The following is a 22,990-nucleotide window of genomic DNA, read 5'->3' as shown; positions in this document are numbered from 1 at the left end:
ATCAGACAAAATAATGGCTGATAAAGAACATGGCTGAAATATTTGCCCAAACAATGGGAAGTGCCATTGCCCAGGGCCCACTCCCCGACATCTAAATAATATAATCTCTGGTGTCTTGTGGTTTTCTGCCCCCTGGGGGGCAGATGGGCCCAAAGATGTGGTTGGTCTGCCCCTGGTGTGCGGTAAACGGACAAAATACAATGGGGAGTGCCCGTTGTGCAAGGGGCTGCTCTCTGACATCTAAAGCAATTAACTCCTGGTATCCAGAAGTAGTCTACCTCCCTTGGCTGATCTGCCCCCTGGGCGTGGGTTGGGGTGGGTCAGAAAATAGTCAAAATAATGCCCCAAAAATTGGGCCTCTCCAGGACATGTACTATAATTATATCACTGGTGTCTAGTGACTTTCTGCCCTCCCTTGGGGGCAGATCAGGCTAAAAATATGGCCGATGTGCTCCAAGGAGGGACCAATAACGGCCAAAATAATGCCCCAAAAATGGGGAGGGACCTTTGGCCAGGGGGCCGCTCCCCGCAAGAAAATAAAATCCCTGGTGGCTATTGGGTGAATTCCTGCTGCGTGATCGCTGTCCCACCCGCGATCCTGTAGCAGGAATGCTCTGCAGAGAGACACCGGGGAAGAGGAGAAACTTTCCTGTTTCCTGGTGCCTCTCTACCCTCCCCAATCCCTCCCTGGAGGAAAAGCTTGGGTCTTCCTGAACTGAGCTGGAAGCAAATGGCTTCCAGCATGGTCGCTGATGTGTTTTGATGTTGATTTGCATGCTGATGTCATCAGATCTCCAGGGGAGGGGTCAGGAGTGGCAGCAGAAGCGCTACCGCTGCCATCCCTGGTGGGGGGCACACAGGGGAATGGGTGAGGACGGCTCCAGTCCGTCATCAGCACGTAACGGGTTAAATAGGATAGAACTGGTGGGAGCTCACTCGTGCAATGTTGGAGTGTGCCACACATGAGATATGCATGTTTGTCTGGTACCAGCACACACTTTTGCATTAAACACCTAGAGAAGAAATTTGGTGTCCACCACTATGTGACTGTAGTACAAGTTAATGGGGATGGGTCTACAGACTCTGGAATAATGAGAATCTGTGACCCCTGCATTTTCCACATTATTGAAGATTTGATACACAAGATACAAGATCCATCGTCTGCTGTATAATTTGCAGGTTTTAATAAATAATTTGTTCCTAGCTCAAACAGATCAAAGTTGCTAAAAACTCAGCAGGACATATTGCAGCAAAGTAGAAGGACCTTTGCCATGATTACCTGCTCACCTTTCAATTGCTTATTACTGTAAGTGTGTGTTAAACTGGTGGTAACGGCAAGAAATCCTTACCCAGGCTGTGTTGACACATATATAATTAGACAAGATAGTGAAGCAATTTTATCAGAAAATGTGCTCCATTTTTAATCTGCCTTTTCTTGCCACATAATTTACTCTAACGTGCAACATAATATGTTGCATAATTCTAATGGCCATGAATTAAGGTCACTCAGTCACCATCGAGATAATTGTTTCCTTAATCTTTTCCCAAAGAAGTAGATTTTCTTATCGAACACATATTTTTTAGTTGAATCTAATGAAGGAAATGCATACGTGGTTAAAGCTTATTGTTTTTTTATTTTTATTAAGGCTGCTTGAACTCATTATTTTACTTCAGTTTTCAGATAATTACTATCGTGCCGAATTGATTGATGCCCTCTCAAACTCTGTAACTCCTGCAGTGAGTGTGAACAATGAGAGTCGGACGCTGGATAACTTAAACTCTGATGTGCGTCTCATTCTGGAGGAAATCACTCGCTTTTTAAATATGGAAAAACTCCTGCCAAGCTATCGGCACACCATAACAGTCAGGTATGAAAAGCAAAACAAGATTTATAGTTGTACTGAATTTAATGTACCTTGAACTCCTTCAATAGGCTCATTTCACAGATGCATCGACATGTTTTCAGTCTGTAATTGTATTGCTAAGTGGTACCTTCCTGGAAAGGAATTTTTGAATATTAGATGTTTTCAGTTAAGCAGCATTGTATTACGATATTAGAGTCTTGATAGCAAATTAGTTAGAAGATGTGTGCAGAACAGCTTACTCTCCTTTTTGCCATTGCCACAAGAGTAGCTAAAAGGACGCTGCATACCATTTTACTCTTCATAATATCGCATGAAGATAAAGGACCTTACTTTATATGTAAAACTAATGAATACATATAGTCACAGAAGCAGTTAACAAGCAAGTATATGGGTCACAATGAGTGCACTGGGGCCATGGTTGCACCACCTGGTGATAACAAGATGATGACCAAGCCATTTACTACAAAGGGACACCACCAGCACCAACCCATTTCCAACAATCCCCTCCAAAGGAAGGCTAACCCAGCCTATACATTTCTTCAAACAGCCCAGCCGGCTGCCCTTCTCACCCTTCACCACCACAAATCGTCCAGGACATTCTTTTAACTACCTCTAATGCCACACCAGTCAGAACAGTCATCAATAATTCTTTAACTACAGGAATCTTTCCAGAAGACTTAGAAAAGGTATAAATACACCCATTATTAAAGGAAAAAAACCTGAACCCGCATGACCTAAACAGTTACAGGGGGATTACAAATGGACCTTTCCTGGGCAACTGATAGAAAGTGCAGCATTCACCCAGATGTCACAATTTATTGAAAACAACTTCGTTTTCCAACTTCTAAACAGGATTCCATCCAGGAAGAGGCACAGAATCTGTCTTTGTTGCCATCTGGGATGATCTCAAAAACACAGTAGACGAGAACTGAGTCACTGTAATACTTCCTCGGACTTTTCAGCTGCCTTGGGAACAGTTGACCATGACACTCTAATCCAAAGACTCTACAAAGCCAGTATAGAAGGGACTGTTCTTGACTGGATCACATCCTACCTTCATAGAAGAACAACTGTAATCCATACACCCCTTTCTCATATAAACCACACTTCACAAAAGCAGTGGTTCTTCATCTCACCCATTCTTCTCAACAACTACATGAAGTCATTACCAGCAATGATAAATCATTTTCAGCTCACATGCTATAACAATCCAAATGGATCACAAATACATCTTGAAATGGAAAGCCCCAAAGACATTGAAAGCTCAAAAATCTTAAGTTGACCCTGAATTGTTGATCAATGGATGACATGGAACCATCTCAGATTGACTGTGTCCAAAACTGAAATACTCACATGTGGCGACTGGAAAAATTATGACCCGCTCTGCACCTGGCTTGAATATCTGGGGCCACATCTTCAATTATCCAAGGCATTAAGAAACCTTGAAATTACTGTGGGGACTCCAAGCTATCAATGAATGTCCAAGTGAATAAGTTAACAAGATCAAGCTTCATTACTATGGAGTTTTACCCCATGTAGGATTTCCACACAAAGTCCAAGCTACTATCTCTCTTGTGCTGTCTAATCTTGATTATGCCAATGGCCCCTACCATGGATCATCTTTATCAACTACGAAAAGGCTACAACAGATTCAAAACTCTGCTGCCAGACTACTTCTACATATAAAGTCTACATTTCCCCTGCTATACATGGAACAGGGACACTTTTCATCAGGAATACAATCACTAAATACATACAATAAAGGAACCTCCCTCCACATTGGTACCCAACCTCAAAACCCCAGCATGCAATTAAAAACAACAGGGGTGGTACATTTTTCTCTGTTCACGCAGCCAAACTCTGGAATTCATTATCCCCGGACAACTGTCTTATCTTCAGAAGGCTACTAAAGAGTTGGCTGTCTGTTTCCTACATGACCACCATACACAAACACAAATGTGCAACATATGCCTGTGCAGGTAAACATGTATAATTTGATTATATGTGTGTATTTAGATATGTGTATTTCTCAATTCTGACATCTACTGTTGGGCTCGGAGTGTTACAAGTTGTTTTTCTTCTAAGAAGTCTTTTAGAGCCACGGGATCGAGTGACTCCTCCTCTCGGTTCCATTGCGCATGGTCATCGATTCCATTGTTAGATTGTTTTCTTTCCGCCGTCTGGTTCAGAAGTTTTTCCTCTCGCTCCGAGATTTCGATTTGAAAAACTTTAGAAAACCTTTCTTTTTGTTGGACGTGTTTCCTCTCGCTCTGAGATTTCGATTCGAAAAACTTTAGAAAACCTTTCTTTTAGTTGGTATTGTCTCACTCGCATTATCTAACTAGCATCGAACCAGTAGTACTGTCGGGAAACCACTTTGTTTGCCTGTCGGGGTGCGCTTTCCCAACTCAGGCCTATTCGGGCCGACCGCATGGAGAGCCTGATGTATCGGACTCCATTCCAATTCTGACCTCGGTGCCACGTCAAGTACCAATACACAGACCAGCATTAGGTTTGCAACCTGTGCCTTTTTCCAGACCATCAGGAGGAGAACTGTGAAGCCTGTCGATCATTTTGATCAAAAAAGACTCTTAGAGACTGAAGACCAAGAAGGCTAGAATTGGCGTAGAAGAGCAGTGAACATCTCAACGTCACCGAAGAGGAGCAGACGCAAACAGCAGTCTGTATCCGGAGTCTCAGCAGGAGTCCGAGGACGACAGGCCTGCCACAGCTGGCCAGCATGTGAGTAAGTCTGGCCCTGCACCCCCACACAAGAAACATCAAAAGGCCTTGGGTACACCACTGCCGGAAGGCTATGGTTTGGCCCAAAAAAAGACTGTCGGTGGCCGACCTTCGGGTTCGGCACCGAAAAAGGCCACACCCCGACTACTTCGGAGCTCCATTTCGGACTCCAGCAAAAAACAGCAATTTTCAGAGTCGAAAATTAGAATGACAGTTTCGGAGCTGGGACCTTCCACAACATTTTCGATACCGAAAAAACATCAAACTTCGGAACCGAAAAAGACCGGTTATACAGAGGAGCAAGGACTTTCCAGAAAACTACAAGAAAGCCTTAAAACCTCTGAGGAAGAGTCGGACATTGAGCCTATTCTACAAATTATGGATGAGAGGCAATCTAGGATACACATCCGTAAAGAAACGGAGAGAATTATTACAGCACTTCCTCTAAAGACTAAGAGAAAGCTGGCATTCCAAGAAGAACTGGACACTGCACAGCCCCCAGCTAAAGTGCCAAAGCAAAAAGAGAAGCCAGTACCTCCTCAGTCTTCTCATTCTCAGCACCTACCTACCTCTCCTCACACTAGCCATCCTCCAATACCTTCTCCAACACATTCTTTTGATTCTCAAGAAGACATTGTATATCCATGGGACCATTATGATCCTGATCCCATCCCAGATAATGACCCAGACACCTACCCCTCTAAACCATCTCCACCTGAAGATAGTACGGTATACAATCAGGTCATAGCCAGTGCTGCAGCCTACCATGGGGGTAACAATGCACTCAGAACCATTAGAGGAAGATTTTTTGTTTAACATGTTATCCTCAACACATTCTAGGTACCAATGCCTCCCAATGCTACCAGGCATGGTAAAGCATGCAGACCAAATTTTTAATGAGCCTGTGAAAGCAAGAATAATCGCACCTAGAATAGAGAAGAAGTATAAGCCTGCACCCTCTGACCCTGATTACATCACCAATCAGGTGCCTCCTGATTCAGTAGTGGTTAGTGCTGCACGAAAGAAGGCAAATAGCCAGTCTTCAGGAGATGCACCCCCTCCTGATAAAGAGAGCAAGAAATTTGACACTGCAGGAAAGAGAGTTGCATCCCAAGCAGCAAATCAATGGAGGATAGCTGATTCCCAGGCACTACTAGCCCGTTATGATATAGCCCATTGGGATGAGATGCAGGGTATCATACAGCATCTCCAAAAAAGCACCAAAAGATGGCACAGCAGGTAGTAGAGGAAGGGCAAGCTATCAGTAACAACCAGATAAAGTCTGCCCTTGATGGGGCTGATACAGGTGCAAGGAGCGTGAACACAGCAATTACCATTCGAAGACATGCATGGCTGCGCTCCTCTGGTTTTAAACCAGAAATCCAACAGGCTGTGTTAAACATGCCTTTTGACAAGAAACATCTTTTTGGGCCACAGGTGGACTCTACGATAGTAAAATTGCGAAAAGGCTCCGATACAGCCAAGGCAATGGGTGCTCTCTATACTACACCATATAGGGGGTCATTTCGTAAGCCTCACTTTCAAGGAGGTTTTAGACCACAATCCTTCGAGGCATCAACTTCACAAGTAAAACCAACTTATCAAACCCAGTACCAGCAAGGTGGGTTTAGAGGAACATACAGAGGATAATACTCTAGAAATAGAGGTAAAATCCAAACCTCGAAACAACCAGCAACACAACCAAAAAAAGTTACTTTCCTCACTTCCTTCCACTCCACGTATCTCCTGTGGGGGGAAGACTACAGCAGTTCCATGCACATTTGCAAAATATCACCACAGACAACTGGGTGTTATCAATTATCTGCAATGGCTATTGCCTAGAATTGATAAACACTCCTCCAACTATTCCACCAAGATATCACAAATTAACCCCAGAACACACAGTTCTGTTACAACAAGAGGTTCAGTCTCTACTACTCAAACAAGCAATATAATTAGTTCCACAGTCTCAACTAGGAACATGAGTTAACTCATTATACTTTCTAATTCCCAAAAAAGATGGCACCCTCAGGCCAATATTAGACCTCAGGCCTCTAAAGTTGTACATCCTATCAGAACATTTGCACATGGTAACTCTGCAAGATGTTATCCCATTGCTACAAAAACAAGACTTTGACAGCCCTAGATCTCAAGGATGCATATTTCCACATACCCATCCATCTAGCGCACAGAAAATACCTCAGGTTTGTCATACAAGGAAAACACTACCAATTCACGGTGTTACCTTTCGGCATAACAACAGCTCCAAGGATGTTCACAAAGTGCTTAGCAGTAGTAGCAGCTTACCTAAGAAGACAACACATCCATATCTTTCTATATCTAGATGATTGGCTAATAAAATCAAGCAATCGTACACAATGCAAAAATCATACACGTTACATCATAGAAACTCTGCACAGGCTAGGTTTTTCTATAAACTACCAAAAGTCACACCTTCAACCAGCACAAGTACAACCGTATTTAGGTGCTATCTTAAATACTCAACAGCTCTAGCGTATCCAAATACACAAAGGATACAAGCTTTTCAAAATCTAATTCCACTTATACAACCAAATCAACAGTACACTGTAATATTTGTCATGAAAATCTTAGAAATGATGGCATCTTGCATAGCAATAGTTCCACATGCAAGATTAAACATGAGGCCCTTACAACAGTGCCTTGCACAATAATGGTCACAGGCACACAGTCAACTTCAAGATCTAGTGTTGGTAGACCGCCAGACACATATGTCCCTTCAGTGGTGGAATTGCAGCAACTTAATAAAGGGGCGTTCATTTCAAGACCCTGTGCTTCAGACCATAATTAGGACAGATGCATCAATGATTGGTTGGGGAGCTCTCCTAAACGATCACAATATTCAAGGGCCATGGGATGTCAAACAGAAACAGCTACACATAAACCTTTTAGAATTATTAGCTGTGTTTCTTGCCTTACAGGCATTTCAACCTCTTCTCAAACAGAAGAATGTTCTTATAAAGACAGACAGCATGACAACCATGTATTATCTCAACAAACAGGGAGGGACACATTCATCTCAACTGTCCATTCTAGCCCAAACAATTTGGAAATGGGCAATTCACAATCAAATTCATCTATTAGCACAGTACATTCCAGGGATAGACAATCAGTTGGCAGATGTCCTCAGCAGAAATCACCAACAAACCCACGAATGGGAGATTCACCCTCAAGTACTTCAAAAGTACTTTTTAAAGTGGGGAACACCAGACATAGATCTATTCGCAACAAGCGAAAATACAAAATGCCAAAACTTCGCCTCCAGACAACCACATCCTCTATCCAGAGGCAATGCTCTATGGATCAGTTGGTTAGGGATATTTGCTTACGCTTTTTCTCCTCTCCCAATCCTTCCATTTCTAGTCAACAAGTTGCGTCAAACTTTGCTAAACATGATACTCACAACACCAACATGGGCACGTCAACTGTGGTACACAACACTACTAGATCTATCTGTAGTACCTCACTCCAAATCCCACGCAGACCAGATTTGTTAACACAAAACAACGGTCAAATCAGACATCCAGACCCCAATGCTCTCCATCTAGCGATTTGGCTCCTGAGGTCATAGAATTTGGATATTTAAAACTCCCATCCGAATGTATGGATGTCATTAAACAAGCACGAAAACCCACTACTAGACAGTGTTACGCAAACAAGTGGAAAAGATTTGTCTATTATTGTCGATCTAAAACCATAGATCCTCTTAAAGTATCAATACAAGACATTGTATTTTGCTTACTTAATTTGCAAAAATCAAATTTAGCTTTTTCTTCCATAAAAATACCCCTTACTGCAATATCTGCATACTTACAAACTATTCAACATAGTTCTTTATTTAGAGTTCCTGGTATTAAAGCTTTCATGGAAGGGTTAAAACACATCATTCCACCAAGAACACCACCAGTTCCATCTTGGAATTGAAATATAGTGCTTACAAGACTTATGGGACCACCTCTGGAACCCACACACTCTTGACAAATTCAGTTTCTAACATGGAAAGTTGCCTTCCTGGTGGCAATTACTTCTTTAAGAAGAGTAAGTGAAATACAAGCTTTCATTCTTGAAGAACCATTTTTCTAAGTACACAGACAGAAGGTTGAACTAAGAACAAATCCAAAATTCCTACCAAAAGTAGTCTCCCCATTTCACATCAGTCAAACTGTGGAATTGCCAGTCTTCTTTCTCCAGCCAGATTCTGTGGCAGAAATAGCTCTGCATACACTAGATCTTAAAAGAGCTCTAATGTATTACATAGACAGAACTAAACAGCTTAGAAAAATAAAGCAACTTTTTGTAGCTTTTCAACAACCACATACAGGCAATCCTATATCAAAACAAGGTTTAGCAAGATGGATTGTTAGATGTATACAAACATGTTATATCAAAGCAAAAAGACAACGTTTAGTCACTCCTAAAGCACATTCTACAAGAAAGAAAGGTGCAACAATGGCTTTTTTTTTAGGAAACATACCAATGGCTGATATATATATATGAAGCAGCTACATGGTCAACACCTCATACATTTACTTAACACTATTGTGTTGATGTTTTATCACAACAACAAGCCACTGTAGGACAAGCTGTCCTAAGAACATTATTTCAAACAACTTCAACTCCTACAGGCTAGCCACCGCTGGCTTTTTTTGGGAGGACTAACTGCTTTGTAGTCTATGCATAGCATGTGTATCTGCAGCTACAGATGCCATCGAACGGAAAATGTCACTTACCTAGTGTACATCTGTTCGTGGCTTGTCGTGCTGCAGATTCACATGCACCCTCCCTCCTCCCCGGAAGCCTGTAGTGGTTTAAGTTAGCACATTTGTACATATATATATATATATATATATATATATATACATTTACATGGACATCTCTTTTCTCTTACACACTTTATCACTCCTTTCTTTACCCTCTGCGGGAAAAGAATCTAACAATGGAGTCGATGACCATGCGCAATGGAACCGAGAGGAGTCACGACTCGATCCTGTGACTCTAAAAGACTTCTTTGAAGAAAAAGAACTTGTAACACTCCGAGCCTAACACTAGATGTCGGAATCGATATGCATAGCATGTGAATCTGCAGCACAACATGCCACGAACAGATGCACACTGGGTAAGTGACATTTTCCATACACACACACACACAATTTATGTTTTTTGAAAATGTAGTGATATTCTTATAGTTCTGCTTAATAAATGTATATATTATTACATATGGTGTGTATATATACATATATATTTATATGCTTACATGTATATAGGTCACTGTGTACTTCACATATGTTATTTGATTTTATCCTTATGGGTCTATATTCTGTTTTATACATCACAATGTGTAAATATGATCATAATTATAACTATAGACGCTTGACTATTGAAATAGTAGGGTAAACACAAAATAAAACTACATAAATATAAATAAGTGAAAACATAAAAAAAATATTAAAAAAAATATATAAAAAACACTCAGATAAATTAGCTTTATGTACAACAACACGTGAAACTCTGAGTTTCTAACTACATAACCATAAATGCACATATGGGACTTTATATGAAACAGCTTTATATATATTTATTATTTTTCTAATACATGTATACCTTTGTATGTAGTTATATATCCATATATTTTTTACCTTACTCCTACTGTAGAAACAAACCCTTCAACTTTCTCCAATACACTATTTTCACATCCTGTAGCTCTCTCAAAATATCCTCTAATATCCTTGAACTACTATGATTTCCCTATTAACCATTTCTCAACTCTTTCCCCTCTATACCTCCTTTGACTCATCCCAAACCTAATTTTACTACTATACCATCCTAAATAGCTCTTTCTAGACTCTTCCCTCCTCTATCGCTCCTTTTTCATATTCAGTCTAACTAACAGACTTTCATGTCCACCGTTCAGATGAATAGCGTATATTTCCCTATACTAATCCACCACTAATACGTTTTGAGTTCTGGGGTATCGTGCTTCTCACCAAAAAGCACTTCAGTGCCTTGTCACGGGTAATGAGAGCTATATAAATACAATTACAATTACCATTGTTCAACTGAATTCCTGGGTCCCCAGCTGGCCATTGCAGGATGGAGTAGCAGTGCACAGAAGGGAGGATATCACTGTCTGTTTTCTAAAACTGAGGCCATCAGCATGATTTTGGCGGTCTTTATGCAAGACCTCAGAAGCTGCTGCTGCCAATAGACTGCCAGTGTTGGCGGCCAGAACACCTCCATTTTTTAAGTTGGTTTGTATTTCTGCCCGTTTACGGGAGAAAATCCAATCCCGTCGGCCTGACTGATGGAGGAAGAGAGGCGGTTCCACTACCAGCACCACCACGCCAACAGGACTCCGCCTGCTGTATTACGATGCTCAATACAGCGCGGCGGTGTCCTGTTTAGCGGTGCGGTGCTTGCGGTGGAAGATGGCAGGACCCATCCCCTCCCGGACGACCACCTCGCTGAAACAGGTTAGTGGACCGAGGGGGCATAGGCTTGCATGTGTGTGGTGTGTGCATGTATGTGTAGTGGAATGGGTGTGCCTGTGTGTGTGTGCATGCAGGGTGTGTGTGTCTGCATGTATGCAGAGGGGAGAGTGTGTGTCGGGGTTCAAGTGAGTAGGTGTGTGTATTAGGATGCATGCAAGTGTAAGTCTGCGAGTGAGTGGGGGTGTCTTTGTGTATGCGTGCGGATGAAGGGGTGCATATGTGCTAGTCTGAGTGGGTGTGTCTATGCGAGTGAGTAGGGGTGTCTTTGTGTATGCGTGCAGTCAGCTGGGGGTGTTTGTATGGAACTGTGCGGATGTGGGGGTGTTTGTATGGAAATATGTGCTGCTATAGGGGTGTTTGTATGGAAGTGTGTGCGGATGAGGGGGTGTTTGTATGGAAGTGTGCGGATGATGGGATGTTTGTATGGATGTGTTCGGATGAGGGGGGTGTAAATGTATGCTTGTGTGGAGGGGTGGGGGTATGTATGAATGCAGAGGGGGTGTGTATGAATGCGGAGGGGGTGGGGTGTGAATGATTGCAGAGGGGGTGGTTATGTGTTAGTGGGGTGTGTGTATGTCAGTGTGAGAGCGGGTGGGGTGTTAGTATGGATGTGTGCGTTTGGGTGGGGTGGGGATTGGATGTGTGTGGAGGGCATGTGCCGGCAACAGGAATGGGGAATGGGGATTCCTGTCGCCGGGTGTGTTACCGCTAGGCTTTTCGTGGCAGGACGAGTTTGATGGTATGCTGCCTCCTAATACGGCCGGCGGTCTGAGGCCTGCCGCCAGCCCAGAGGAGCTCACTGCCGGCTGCTTCAGTGCGACTGCACCGGCAGGCTGGGCTGCGTTGTGGCGGTTTGGCTTTGGACAAACTGTCCTACTTATAATGCAGCTGTCTTTACCGCCAAGTCTGCAGCGGTAAGACTGTCACCGCGGGTGCGGCGGTCTTAAGACCGCCACACTCGTAATGAGGGCCTGAGTGTTCTGAGCCTTTAGTTGATCCCAGCTTTTGACTTATCATTATCAACATTGCTACAGCGTGAACACTTGCCACCTCTGCTCTAAAGATGGTCAATATAGAAATGAAAGAAGAAAGCAACATACTTTCACTGAAGTCTGATTGGATTTGGATCTGTTTAGTTTTAGGTCACAAACCTGTAAAGTAATAGCTACAGAAATGTGTTAAAGGTTATTGCTCAGAAGTTAAAATGCACATGTTTGTGTGATCATTGTGAACTGTGCAGTGAGGGGTGCGGTCTTTACTCTTTTGCAGCTGCCTGAGAGCCATTCGTGTCTTACAGAAAAATGGCCATGTCCCCAGTGACCCTACTCTTTTCAAGTCGTATGCAGAGTTTGGACACTTTGTGGATGTTCGTGTGGCTGCCTTGGATGCAGTTGTAGATTATACAAGAGGTAATTATCTTTGTTTGTTTTTGATATTTTGAATTGACGAATATAATCGACTGGCTCAAAAACATTCAGGGTAATGTCACCAAAAAGTATTTGAGAAGGAACATTGAAACCTGTAGCAAGTTATGAAGCTATGCTAATTGGCTTTGATAATGAAAGGCTATGACATTGTAAACAAATCTTATTGAAATAGGAGCAGACAATAAAGATTTAAAAAAGTGTGTGTATATATACATGTGTGTAAGTATATAAATATATAACTGGAGGGGGGGGAAAGCAACAAGAGGGAGGTGAGAGAGAAGGAGCAGCAATAAGAGAACAGGTGGAGGAAGGGGGATGGGGAAAGAAAAATGAGGGAGATGCGGGGGAGGAGAGAGGGAGTTGCTGGGGGGGCAAGAGCATGGACGATGGAAGGAGAGAGTGATTGGAAACACATGCACTTTTAGAGGGTGCAAGTAAAAAAAAAAAAAAAGTTCCTGCAGGGCCCCGTGACTAGTGTAAGGACACTGGTCGCATGCAGGAAGCTGTACTAGGCCAATGCTCCACAACAGAGGTACACACTGGAAGCACCTAGAGGCAGGAGGAAGGATCAGTATGTGGTGACCAATCGGAAGCAATTAAATTAGAATGGTGTGGAAGCCAACTGATGGTAGTAACGGGCAGGCTCTAAGCCTGTTGTAAGCTTTTTTTTTTTGTGAACAATAGATTTGGCTGACAGGCAAAACCTAAAAATGTATGCTGTTCAGGCGAAACCTAAAATGTCTCTTTAAAGCACCCATCATAGCCATTGCTCGTACAGTAATCAAATTTATCAATCCAAACCTACCTAAATACTAAACCATCCACTCAAAGGTCCCTTTTATTTCTTTCATATTTCATATTTCTTTTCAGATATGTTTTTCTTTCAATCCAATTGGTGATGTGAGAAGGCAATATTTAGTTTGCGTACAGCATACAGAATAACTGATGTTATGGCAAGTTAAGAGATGAGGAGGCATTCCATGTGTTTTTTTCTGTGTTTTTTCTGGTGTCTAAATTCCAGTAATTATAAGGTTAGGTGAAAGTTGCAGTTAGTGATATGAAAGTGTTTTCCCTGGGTGAAAAATCTGTTGTCTTTTCTATAGGGTCCATGAGCCAGACATTGGGGCTGTTTTCCTTCTGGCCTGCTCAGTCAGAATCCCTATTGGCAAATGCCTCTCATTTCTTTTCCATTGAGTAGTCCCACAAATACCAACTTTCTATGAAAAGCGGTGACTTCACTTGTTTTGTGTGTTATTTTCTTCATTCTTCTAATATCCTTCCACTTTCATTGTCTAACTGTGGTGGCGACTGGTTTGATGTGATCCACTTGTTTGCTGCAACAATAGAACTTTGCAGAAAGTTATTTTTCATTATAATTCAGCTAATTTATTGTCTTAGACCCAGTGAAGAAACGAAAGGGACGGTTTTACAGGTCAGAATTTTGTTGACTTCCTAGTGTTTTATAGGGCGCAATCTTTGCAGTTTTGGGCAGGACCATGGATATACTCAAGGGACTCAAGTCTAACTACATCCCCACTATCACTTTAAGTTTTGTTACCTTACCAGTGTTTCACTGGGACTTGGACCCAAAAAACATATTATAAGTTATTGAAATTCCTTCCTCTAGGGAGAACCTGTTTCCTTAGCTGAAAACCAGGTCTCAATTTCAATCGTTGTCGGATTTGCTCATTTTCGCATCCCTTCTAGGTCTTGTGTAAGACCTATACTTTGGTCATTTGCAGTGTTGCCTTATAATAGTTTAAAATGAGATGTCCTGTATCATTGTCTTTCTTAGCCTGTCCCCATAGTATGTTCTGTGTTTTCCTTCCCGACTTCCGTGAACCAAAGCAAGCAAGAGTGTTTAATCAGCAAGTATTTTTAGGTGTGTAATGTCTAGTTGGCTTTATTGCTGGTTAAAGTTAATGTTTGGTGTTATTGCAATGTATAGTGTTTATTAATGATTACATAAATCATTAAGTGATACAGGTTTTCTATGCAGTGCATAAACTTCGCTTAAAAGTATTTTACTAGTATTATTTGTTCTAATTGGCAACAGGCCAAACCAGAATTCCCAAACTCTGAGTCTTTGCAGTATGTAGTAGACTAGCAATTTTAAGATTAAATCATGCTAGGCAGCGAGAACACTCTTTAGATTCACATGCTGTACATTATTACGTCATCAAGGTGTTAGGTCTGTAAATATCCCAAGTGAGCTAAGCTTTTTCTTTAGGGTGTCAAATGTACTCAGACTCTGTGACATAGAGCGTAAGTACACAGTACCCTGTACCCTTCTGCATCTCCCCTACAAGGGGGCAGGGATACTTCTCAGGGGTAATGTTGATCTTTGAGTCCATTCAGTGCCTTCACTCTAACAGATATGGAAAAAGGCTTCTAAATTTTGTCCGAAGTGCTGTTGAAATTCACTCAAATTCAAGGTCTCGTGCTCTGTAATATGTGCTTACCTATCAGCCATACGTCTGATTCATGTTAAGTCTGTTCTCACTTTAGGTAAAATATTTTAGAAATAAGAGACAAAAAAGCAGTGGGTGTATTGCTCTTTTGAGAGGCAAAGGAACAGAGTTTGGCTGAATACTGCCAGTCCAAAAAAGAAGGCTCAGACACATTGGACAGTAGATGAGGCACATAGAGAACAAATCCATGAGTTGTATGTGGATGACACAACTCCAGTAGAGATGAAGGAACCTGAAAAGTTATTAGAAGACATTCAACACTAAAAGCTAAAGCCAAGAGTGAGCACTAGTCTCTGGAGCTGAAAATATCAAACTCCGAGGCCAAACGAACACCATTAGCTTGGAAAGCATCTACAGTCGTAAGGTTGCTGACACCCAAATCGAAAACAAAAAATACCAGTGTACCGAAGAAGCCTAAACTCCTCTGGCTCAGCCTTAAAAAAAAAAAAAAAAAGAATCCAGACCAGGGGACAAAAAGTCTGATACATGGCAATACTAAAAGAAGGACCTAAAAACTATTGTCAACAAAAGCAGATTCAACGTTGGAAAAACAAATGCACAGACTTTTGCAAAAGAATAAATAATTTGATACTGTAACTGATTCTTGTATACTTCTGACAAAGACCAGGCATAGATTAGATAAAGTGGCAGCAAAGTAGTGGGAAGCTATAGACACAACTGCTCCAGAGCCAGCCATACATACACACGGTCCTTTATTACATATAGATAAGGAAAAAACACGAGTTGCAACATGAAGACACTCAAGACTCTGCTAAGATTATCTAGGAGCATATAGACACTCACTTCCTAGAAAAAGAAATAGACTTTTCCATCTAGGTCACTGCTTCAAATTGACATCTCCATTTTCTGAGGTATACTTTAAACAGCAGATTTGGCACCTTTTGAATTTCCCCCAGGTGCCAGACTTGATCTGGGACTTTTGCCGCATGTCAATAGGTGGTACCACTGGTTTTGCGGTGACTTTGTGCAGTCCCATGAAGTGATGAGACAGCCATAAAAAGGCACCACCCTTGCTTGCAGAGATCAGTTCCTTTCTTTACTCACCCTTCTATGATCTGGATCTCTGCTCCCAGGTTTTTCTCCGTGTTTATCGACTAAAAAAAAATGTTTTTTTTTGTAATTTTATTTTTTAGATATTGTGCAAAAGGAAATATCTTCCCTGAAAACCATAAACTTTAAACCATGCCTGGACTACAGGAAGCAGATGTCAGTCACGGATCCACACAGTGTCTCCCTGTGGTACCCCCCCTGTGGGGTCTAAGCACAACTTCAAAATATGCAATAAATGTTCTCTGAAGTATCCGTAGGCCATTAGTGAGCTTTGCCTTTAGGTTGAATGTCTAAACCACATTGCAGAGAACGATGGACTGAGTTTTTGGTAGCTAGGAGGGATCCTCTGTTGTTGCCTTAAATGGCATATCTGTTGTCACTGACAGTTGGAAACAGCGCTTTGGGCACCTACCTACAAAAGACAATGGTTGAGCTGCAGCTAGCTGAACTGATCATAAGAGTAACCAAATGTCACATTAGTTAGGCTTCTATTTTGTACCCTTATCATCAGGATGAAATTGGGTAGGTTTCATTTGCTGGAGGCCAAGTTCCAGGTGGTTAACTATTGTTCGGTACTTGAAGCCAAATTCTAGGCTCTTGGGTAGTTTATGGCTAACAATTGGACCATAGTTGCAACTTGACAGCCCTAACATACAAGAAGCATTAATGGAAGTTATCACTCTTTAAAGACCTGAAACAGGCATTGTACCAAGCAAATGTACTGAGAGCACCAAACTACAGCCAGCCCTTCATAGTGTAGACAGATGCTTCTAATGCGAGAGTTCGGAGAAGGATTTAAAGTGTCATGTCACCTTATCATTTGTATGTTGTTGCCTTGATATGTTATGTTATATTGATTTGTATAGCACACTAATCACCCAAGACGATCACCTTCAGCTTCTTGTGGAACTCAGGATGTCAGGAGGAGGCTCTGATGTGTTGAGGGAGGTTGTTCAATATTTTGGGTGCAGTGTAGGAGAATGAACGATCTGCAGTTTTGCTTTTGCGGATGTGGGGGATGTGTGCGATGTGTGCGAATGAGGCAGAGCGTAGGTGTCTGGTGGGCTGTTCAGGTAATCTGGTCCTTTGTTGTGTATGTATGCATACAAAGTTTTAATTGACTGCACATGTGAATAGGGAGCTAGTGAAGCTTTCTGATGTGTGGTGTGATGTGGGAATTTAAGTACAAGTCTTGCAACAGTGTTCTGGATGGTCTGGAGTCTGTGTGGGAGTTGCTTGGTGATTCTGATATAAAAAGTGTTGTCGTAGTCCAGCCTGCTGGTGAGAGTGTTTGCATGACGGCCTGTCTGGTGTTCTGAGGCAACCATGTGAAGATTTTTCGCACCATAGGTAGGATAGCAAAGCCGGAGGTCACACTGCATTGACTTGAGCCGTTATGTTGAGCTTGTGGTCTAGGATGATCTTGAGATTTTATGAGTGATCTGTGGTTGTTGGTCCCACCTCCAACTGCCCAGCCTTGTTGCCAAAGACCAAAACTTCAGTCTTGTGGGAGATGAGCTGCAGGCAGTTGGTTCTCATCCAGCCTGCTATCTTGGTCCTAGAGTTGCTGAAGTTGGTTCTAGTGGTGGTTGTTTTGTCCATCAGGGAGAGGATGAATTGGGTGACAGTGGCGTAGGAGGTGACAGTGATGTTTGTGATATGATGATGTTGGTGAGTGGTGTCATGTTTATGAAAAGGATGTGGCAGAGGGATGATCCCTGTGGGACCCTGCATATCAATTTCTTGGTTTCTGATATGAAGGGCGGCAGCCTGATCCTTTTGGGTTCTTCCTGTGAGGAAGGAACAGACACATTTGATAGGAATCCTTATATTCCAGCCTCCTGGAGTCTTCTTTTTGATGGCCTTCTCAGTCACTTTGTCTGGATAGGGAAGCAGTAAGATGGGTCGGAAGTTGCTTGGTTGATTAGGGTCTGCTGGTGGCTTATTGAGAAGGGCGTTGATTTCCATTCATCTTCATCAAGTTTCCATTCATCTGGGAAAGTGGTGGATATAATGGAGGTGTTAATGATTTGAATCAGGGTGGTGCTGATTGGTGGTTTCCAGGTTGTAGATGTGGTGGGGCCTGGGTTCATTGGAGCCCCTAATTTGATGGTCCTCATGATTGCTGCTGTGTAGGTTCTGGTGAGAATTGTCTACTCGGTCAGGTGCCTGGTGAGAGGTTAGCAATGAGTTCCCTGGGGTTGATAGGATTTGCGAAGTTGCTCTAGGTGTTTGCGATTTTGCTGCGGAAGAAATTGGATACGTTGTCACAGAGTTGCTGGGAGGCAGCCATGTTGGTGACTATGGCTGAGGACGAAGTGAAATCCTTGACAATCGAGAATATCTCCTTGCAGCTGATGGAACTTCCTTTGATGCATTCCACTAGTGCTTTCTTCTTGGTTTCTCTTATTCACTGGTGATAGAGTCAGAGTGCAGCCTTGTAGGTAGTTCTGTTGGTGGTCTTGTGCTTAGCTCTCCATTTCCTTTCTAGCTGTTTACAGTGTTCTTTTTTCTTTGGTGTCTAGGAGGTCTTCTGCGTACAAGCTGGCCTGCTTGTGTGATGTCCTATGCTTGTTGGGTTTGATAGGTGTGAGGGCATCCGTGCAGTTTTTGATCCAGTTGTTGATATCCTTGTTGAGGTTGTCTGTGGGGCTAGGTTGATCCATGCTGAGGGTGATTAGCCAGTCTGCAACCTAGTTAGGGTGTTGACATGAGGTGTGTTGAATTGGAAGTGGATGATGGAGTGGTTGGCCCATGTGAGTGGTGTGGTGAAATTGTATTAGATGCTTTGCTTGTGGTGTAAATGGGGTCCAATGTGTGTTGTGCGGTGTCTGTTGGTTCTGAGAAGAGCTGAGTGAGTCTGATATTGCTCAAGCTTTCAAGGAGTTCTGTGGAGCAGGGGTTGTTTCGCTTTTAAAGTTGGAGAATGCTGAAGGCTGGGGCTTCTTGGAGCTAAGATGTCTTCGGACTGAAGAGCCAGCAAACCTTGGCAACGGCAAGCAGACCAAGTGCACAGAGTTTCCAGCCAAGTTGCTCCAGCAAGGGAGCGCAAACTTCCCAGTTGTAAGGAAGATAGGTCAGACCTCTAGAGAGCCACAGAACCACCACCTGTGTTCGCAGAGCCTTGCAGAGTCAGTGGGACAGCAGGATCCACAAGCCAGTCATCACCGTTGAGGTGCCTGCGGTTGCAAGGGAGTGACTCCTTCACTTCAAGGAAGATTCCTTTTTGCTTTCCTAAGTGCAGGCAGAGTCCCGGTGATTCTGAAGAATGCACGGCCACGTGGTTGCAGATGTCGTTTTGGTCTTCCAGATGATAATTTAGGTCACTGAGGAGAATGTAGGCTCTTGAGTCAATGGTGAGCGGAGCAACGAAGTTGGAGATGAGGTTGGTAAAGGTAGCTCATGTAATGTAGGCGAGGGTTCCATTCACTGTGAAATTTTCAGAGATCTGCAGTTTGAACTGTAGGTGTTCCATGAATAGGGTGGCGTTTTCTGTGGATGTTGTGTATTTGATGGATTCCTTGTTGATGATAGTGAGTCCTCCTCTTGGCTTATGAAGGCAGAACTGTTGAGCGATCTTGTAGCCCGCTGGGATTGCCATGATGATGTTGGAGCCGATGAGGGATTGAGCCTGATTTCAGTGATAGAGGAGGTCAGGTGCTTCACTACTTAGCAAGTCCCATGTTTAGTCAGTAGCCCTCTTTCAGCAGATATATCGTTGTCTACACTGTGGTCTGACATCCTGGTGATTTCTATTGCGTTAACCTGTTTTCATCTATACTCTGCTCATACGTGACAACAGACCCGATTCAGGCAGGACACTCCCGCCGAAAATAACATGTGTTGCAATGTACTTCAGTGGGGAAAATAAAATCCCCCAATTTATTCTCCAAAAGCTCTATCTTTGTAGTTTTGCATCGCAGTATTGGTATGTATGATATATTTGATCTCTCTGGACCACAGAAATGGTAGAATTGATGAGACGCCATTTAATGGGCCATGTGCGTCACGTCTTCTGAAGTCATCAGAAATGCTCTGCACTATAGAGTTTGGTCACAGTGTAATGTCTATGCTATGTCAAGTTTTTTCTGGGTGCCTATTTCTCATGGGCGTATTTCTAAATTTATGAGGCTGCAGAAAAGCTATAAACCTAGAGAGTCACCAACAGTGGGGCTGACAAGAGGAACCTTTAGAATTATTGAATTAAGTGACATTTGTAAATGTATATGTACGACATGCAGAAGAATCTGATTTCCTGTGATAATTAAAAGTTTCTTGTGTATTAAATTATTTTCTTGTGCTTACTTTATTACATACACAGTCTTATTCCAAAAGAAAACATTTTTTTTCTATTAGTTGGTACCCACATTGCACAGTTGCATGAAGCAGAGTAGTCCCCAAAAGTAATTTCATATTCTATATTGTTATTTTGTAAATGGATGTTTGTGGCACGTGTCGCTGCAGATGCACATGCTGTTCATAATCCTGCCGTCTAGTGTTGGGCTTGGATGTGTGCAAGTTGTTTTTCTTTGAAGAGGTCTTCTTGAGTCATGTGGTACATCATGTGGTACTCTGACTCCACCTATTACTGGTAATACATATGGGCATCAGCTCCATTGTTAGATTGGTTTTTCTCTGCTGTTGGGTTCAGACTTGTCCCATGAGCTTTGATTCGACACTGTGTAATGTTCTCACGGGAGCCTCTCTAATCCGTTTCTCGCTGGAAGAGTCTGCAATCACCTATTGCGTACTCCATTTGACTCAGTTTTGTCTGCAGATCAGCCATTTTTGACACCCTGATCCGGGCTTTGCCTCATGGGCCTTCGACATCATCTTCGACCCAAGAAAATGTTCTTGTGTTGTAAAGGACTCCATTCAATTTTTGCCCCAAGTGTCACTTGAAGTACCTGAGGACAAACATCTAGTCTGTAACCTATGTTTGTCTCCCGACCATCGAGAATACTCGTGCTCAGCTTGTCTCGCTTTCCATAATTAAAAAACGGTCCTTCGGAACCATTGAGTCTGTTGTATCGTCATTTCACTGCTACAGCAAGTCGACTTAATCACCTTCCTTAACTTAAGTGATGCCTACTTCTACATCCCTGTCTGCCTTGCACATTGAAGGTTCATCTGGTTTGTGGTAAGTGGTCATCATTATTCATTCAAAGTGCTGACGTTCAGAGAAGGAGCAGCATCCACTTCTTCCCTTATCTGGATGACTGGCATCTCTTGCACAGCCTAGGCTTCACCGTAATTTCAACCAGATCCCATATCCAGCCCCTACAGCTCTAGCCTTTCGTCAGGGCCATACTTGATTCTTGAGTGGGGGAAAGCATTCCTCCACCCACGAAGGATGCAAGCATTTCCAACAATGCCACCTCTTTTTTCAGCTTGGTTGCAAGGTAAAAGTCAGGATGATCGTGCGCGTCCTAGGCATGATGGCCTCTTGTAAAGCCACAGTGCCACACACTAGGGTACGCATTCATCAGTTGCAGGAGTGCCTAGCAGCACAGTAGTCTCAAGTGGATGTTCAATGGGAAGATCTAATGTTAATTTGAGGCCGTACTCATTGCTCTCTGCAGTAGTGGAATGCCAGCAATCAGTTGCGGAGACAGCCCTTCCTGGATCCAATTATGCAAATGTCCATCACCATGGAAACCTCACTGATCGTTGTAGCGAACACTTTCAAGACCTGCCTGTACAAGGTATGTGGTCACCCAGTCAATGGGATCTCTACCTGGAGTTTTTGGAGATCCAGTTAGGCCTCAAGATCTTCCTCCCCCTCATTCAACACAAGGTAATTTTTGCCTGGATGGACAACACAACTACCATGTTTTACCTGCAGAAACATTACACATCCCACTCAGTTGTCGGCCACAGCCCTGGGCATTTGGCAGTGGACAATTCATCACAAGATCCATCTCCTCAGTACATACCCAGGGTGGACAGCAACTTTGCAGAGCTGCTTAACAAGATGCATCAACATGTGCACGAGTGGTAACTCCACCCCACGTCCTAGTCCCATACTTCCTCCATCGGGGGTTCCCCCGCATAGACCTGTTCGCCACAGCCTATAACACAAAATGCCAAACCTTTGCCTCCAGGTTTCCACACCCACAGTCCGAGGGCAATGGATTATGGATGAGCTGTTCAGGGATATTTGCCTACACTTTTCCACCTCTCCCATGTCCTCTATTTGTGGTTTGTAGGCTCTGGCGAACATCCCTCATTCTAGTAGCCCCAATGTGGGCCAGACAGCCCTGGTTCACCACACTTCTCGACCTCTCTCTGCTGCTGCATTAAAAGCTGACAAACAGAATGGATCTTTTCTCCCAAAATCAAAACACTCCCAGCCCCAAATAGCTCAATATTGCAATTTGACTCCAGAAGACTTGGAATTTGGCTACATGAATCTACCGGCAGAATGCATGACCATTCTGCTGGCCTAACACAAGAGCAGGCTTTGCAGCCAAGTAGAAACGTTTGTATACTACTTTCTCCCTGAAACACGGATCCTCTGTAAGCAGCAATTCAAGATATTGTTTACCTGCTGCATTTGCAGCCTCGCTTTTACCTCTATTAGACATCATTTGGCTGGTGTCACTACTTATCTCCAAAACAGGCACTTCACTTTAGGGCACCTGTTATCAGAGCCTTCAAGCTGCTCCTATGTGGAACCTTACCTTAAGCTCTTGGGCCCTCCTTTTGAACCACTCCACTCAGTCCTTTGCAGTTTAATTCCTGGGAAGTAGTTTTTATGGTAGTCATAACTTCCCTCTGGCAGGTTAGTGAGATACAGGCACTTACCCAGGAAGAACCTTTTTTCCACGTAAAGCACAATAGGGTGGTCCTCTGTGTAGGAGGCTGGCTCAGTTTATGGTGTACAC

The 22,990-nt window shown here is 42.9% G+C and overlaps 1 protein-coding gene across 2 annotated transcripts in view; it reads left to right on the top strand.

Moving 5' to 3' along the window:
* TAF2 (TATA-box binding protein associated factor 2) overlaps nt 1-22,990 on the top strand; it is a 663,535-nt gene that overhangs the window by 436,940 nt on the left and 203,605 nt on the right. For both annotated transcript variants that reach the window (XM_069220673.1, XM_069220672.1), the window contains exons 19-20: nt 1,675-1,868; nt 12,404-12,543. In XM_069220673.1, the coding sequence (XP_069076774.1) occupies nt 1,675-1,868; nt 12,404-12,543 (334 nt within the window). The remainder of the gene's footprint in view (nt 1-1,674; nt 1,869-12,403; nt 12,544-22,990) is intronic.

This window comes from Pleurodeles waltl, chromosome 2_2, assembly GCF_031143425.1.
Source record: "Pleurodeles waltl isolate 20211129_DDA chromosome 2_2, aPleWal1.hap1.20221129, whole genome shotgun sequence".
NCBI lineage: Eukaryota > Metazoa > Chordata > Amphibia > Caudata > Salamandridae > Pleurodeles > Pleurodeles waltl.
This window is presented reverse-complemented; position numbering and strand designations above follow the sequence as displayed.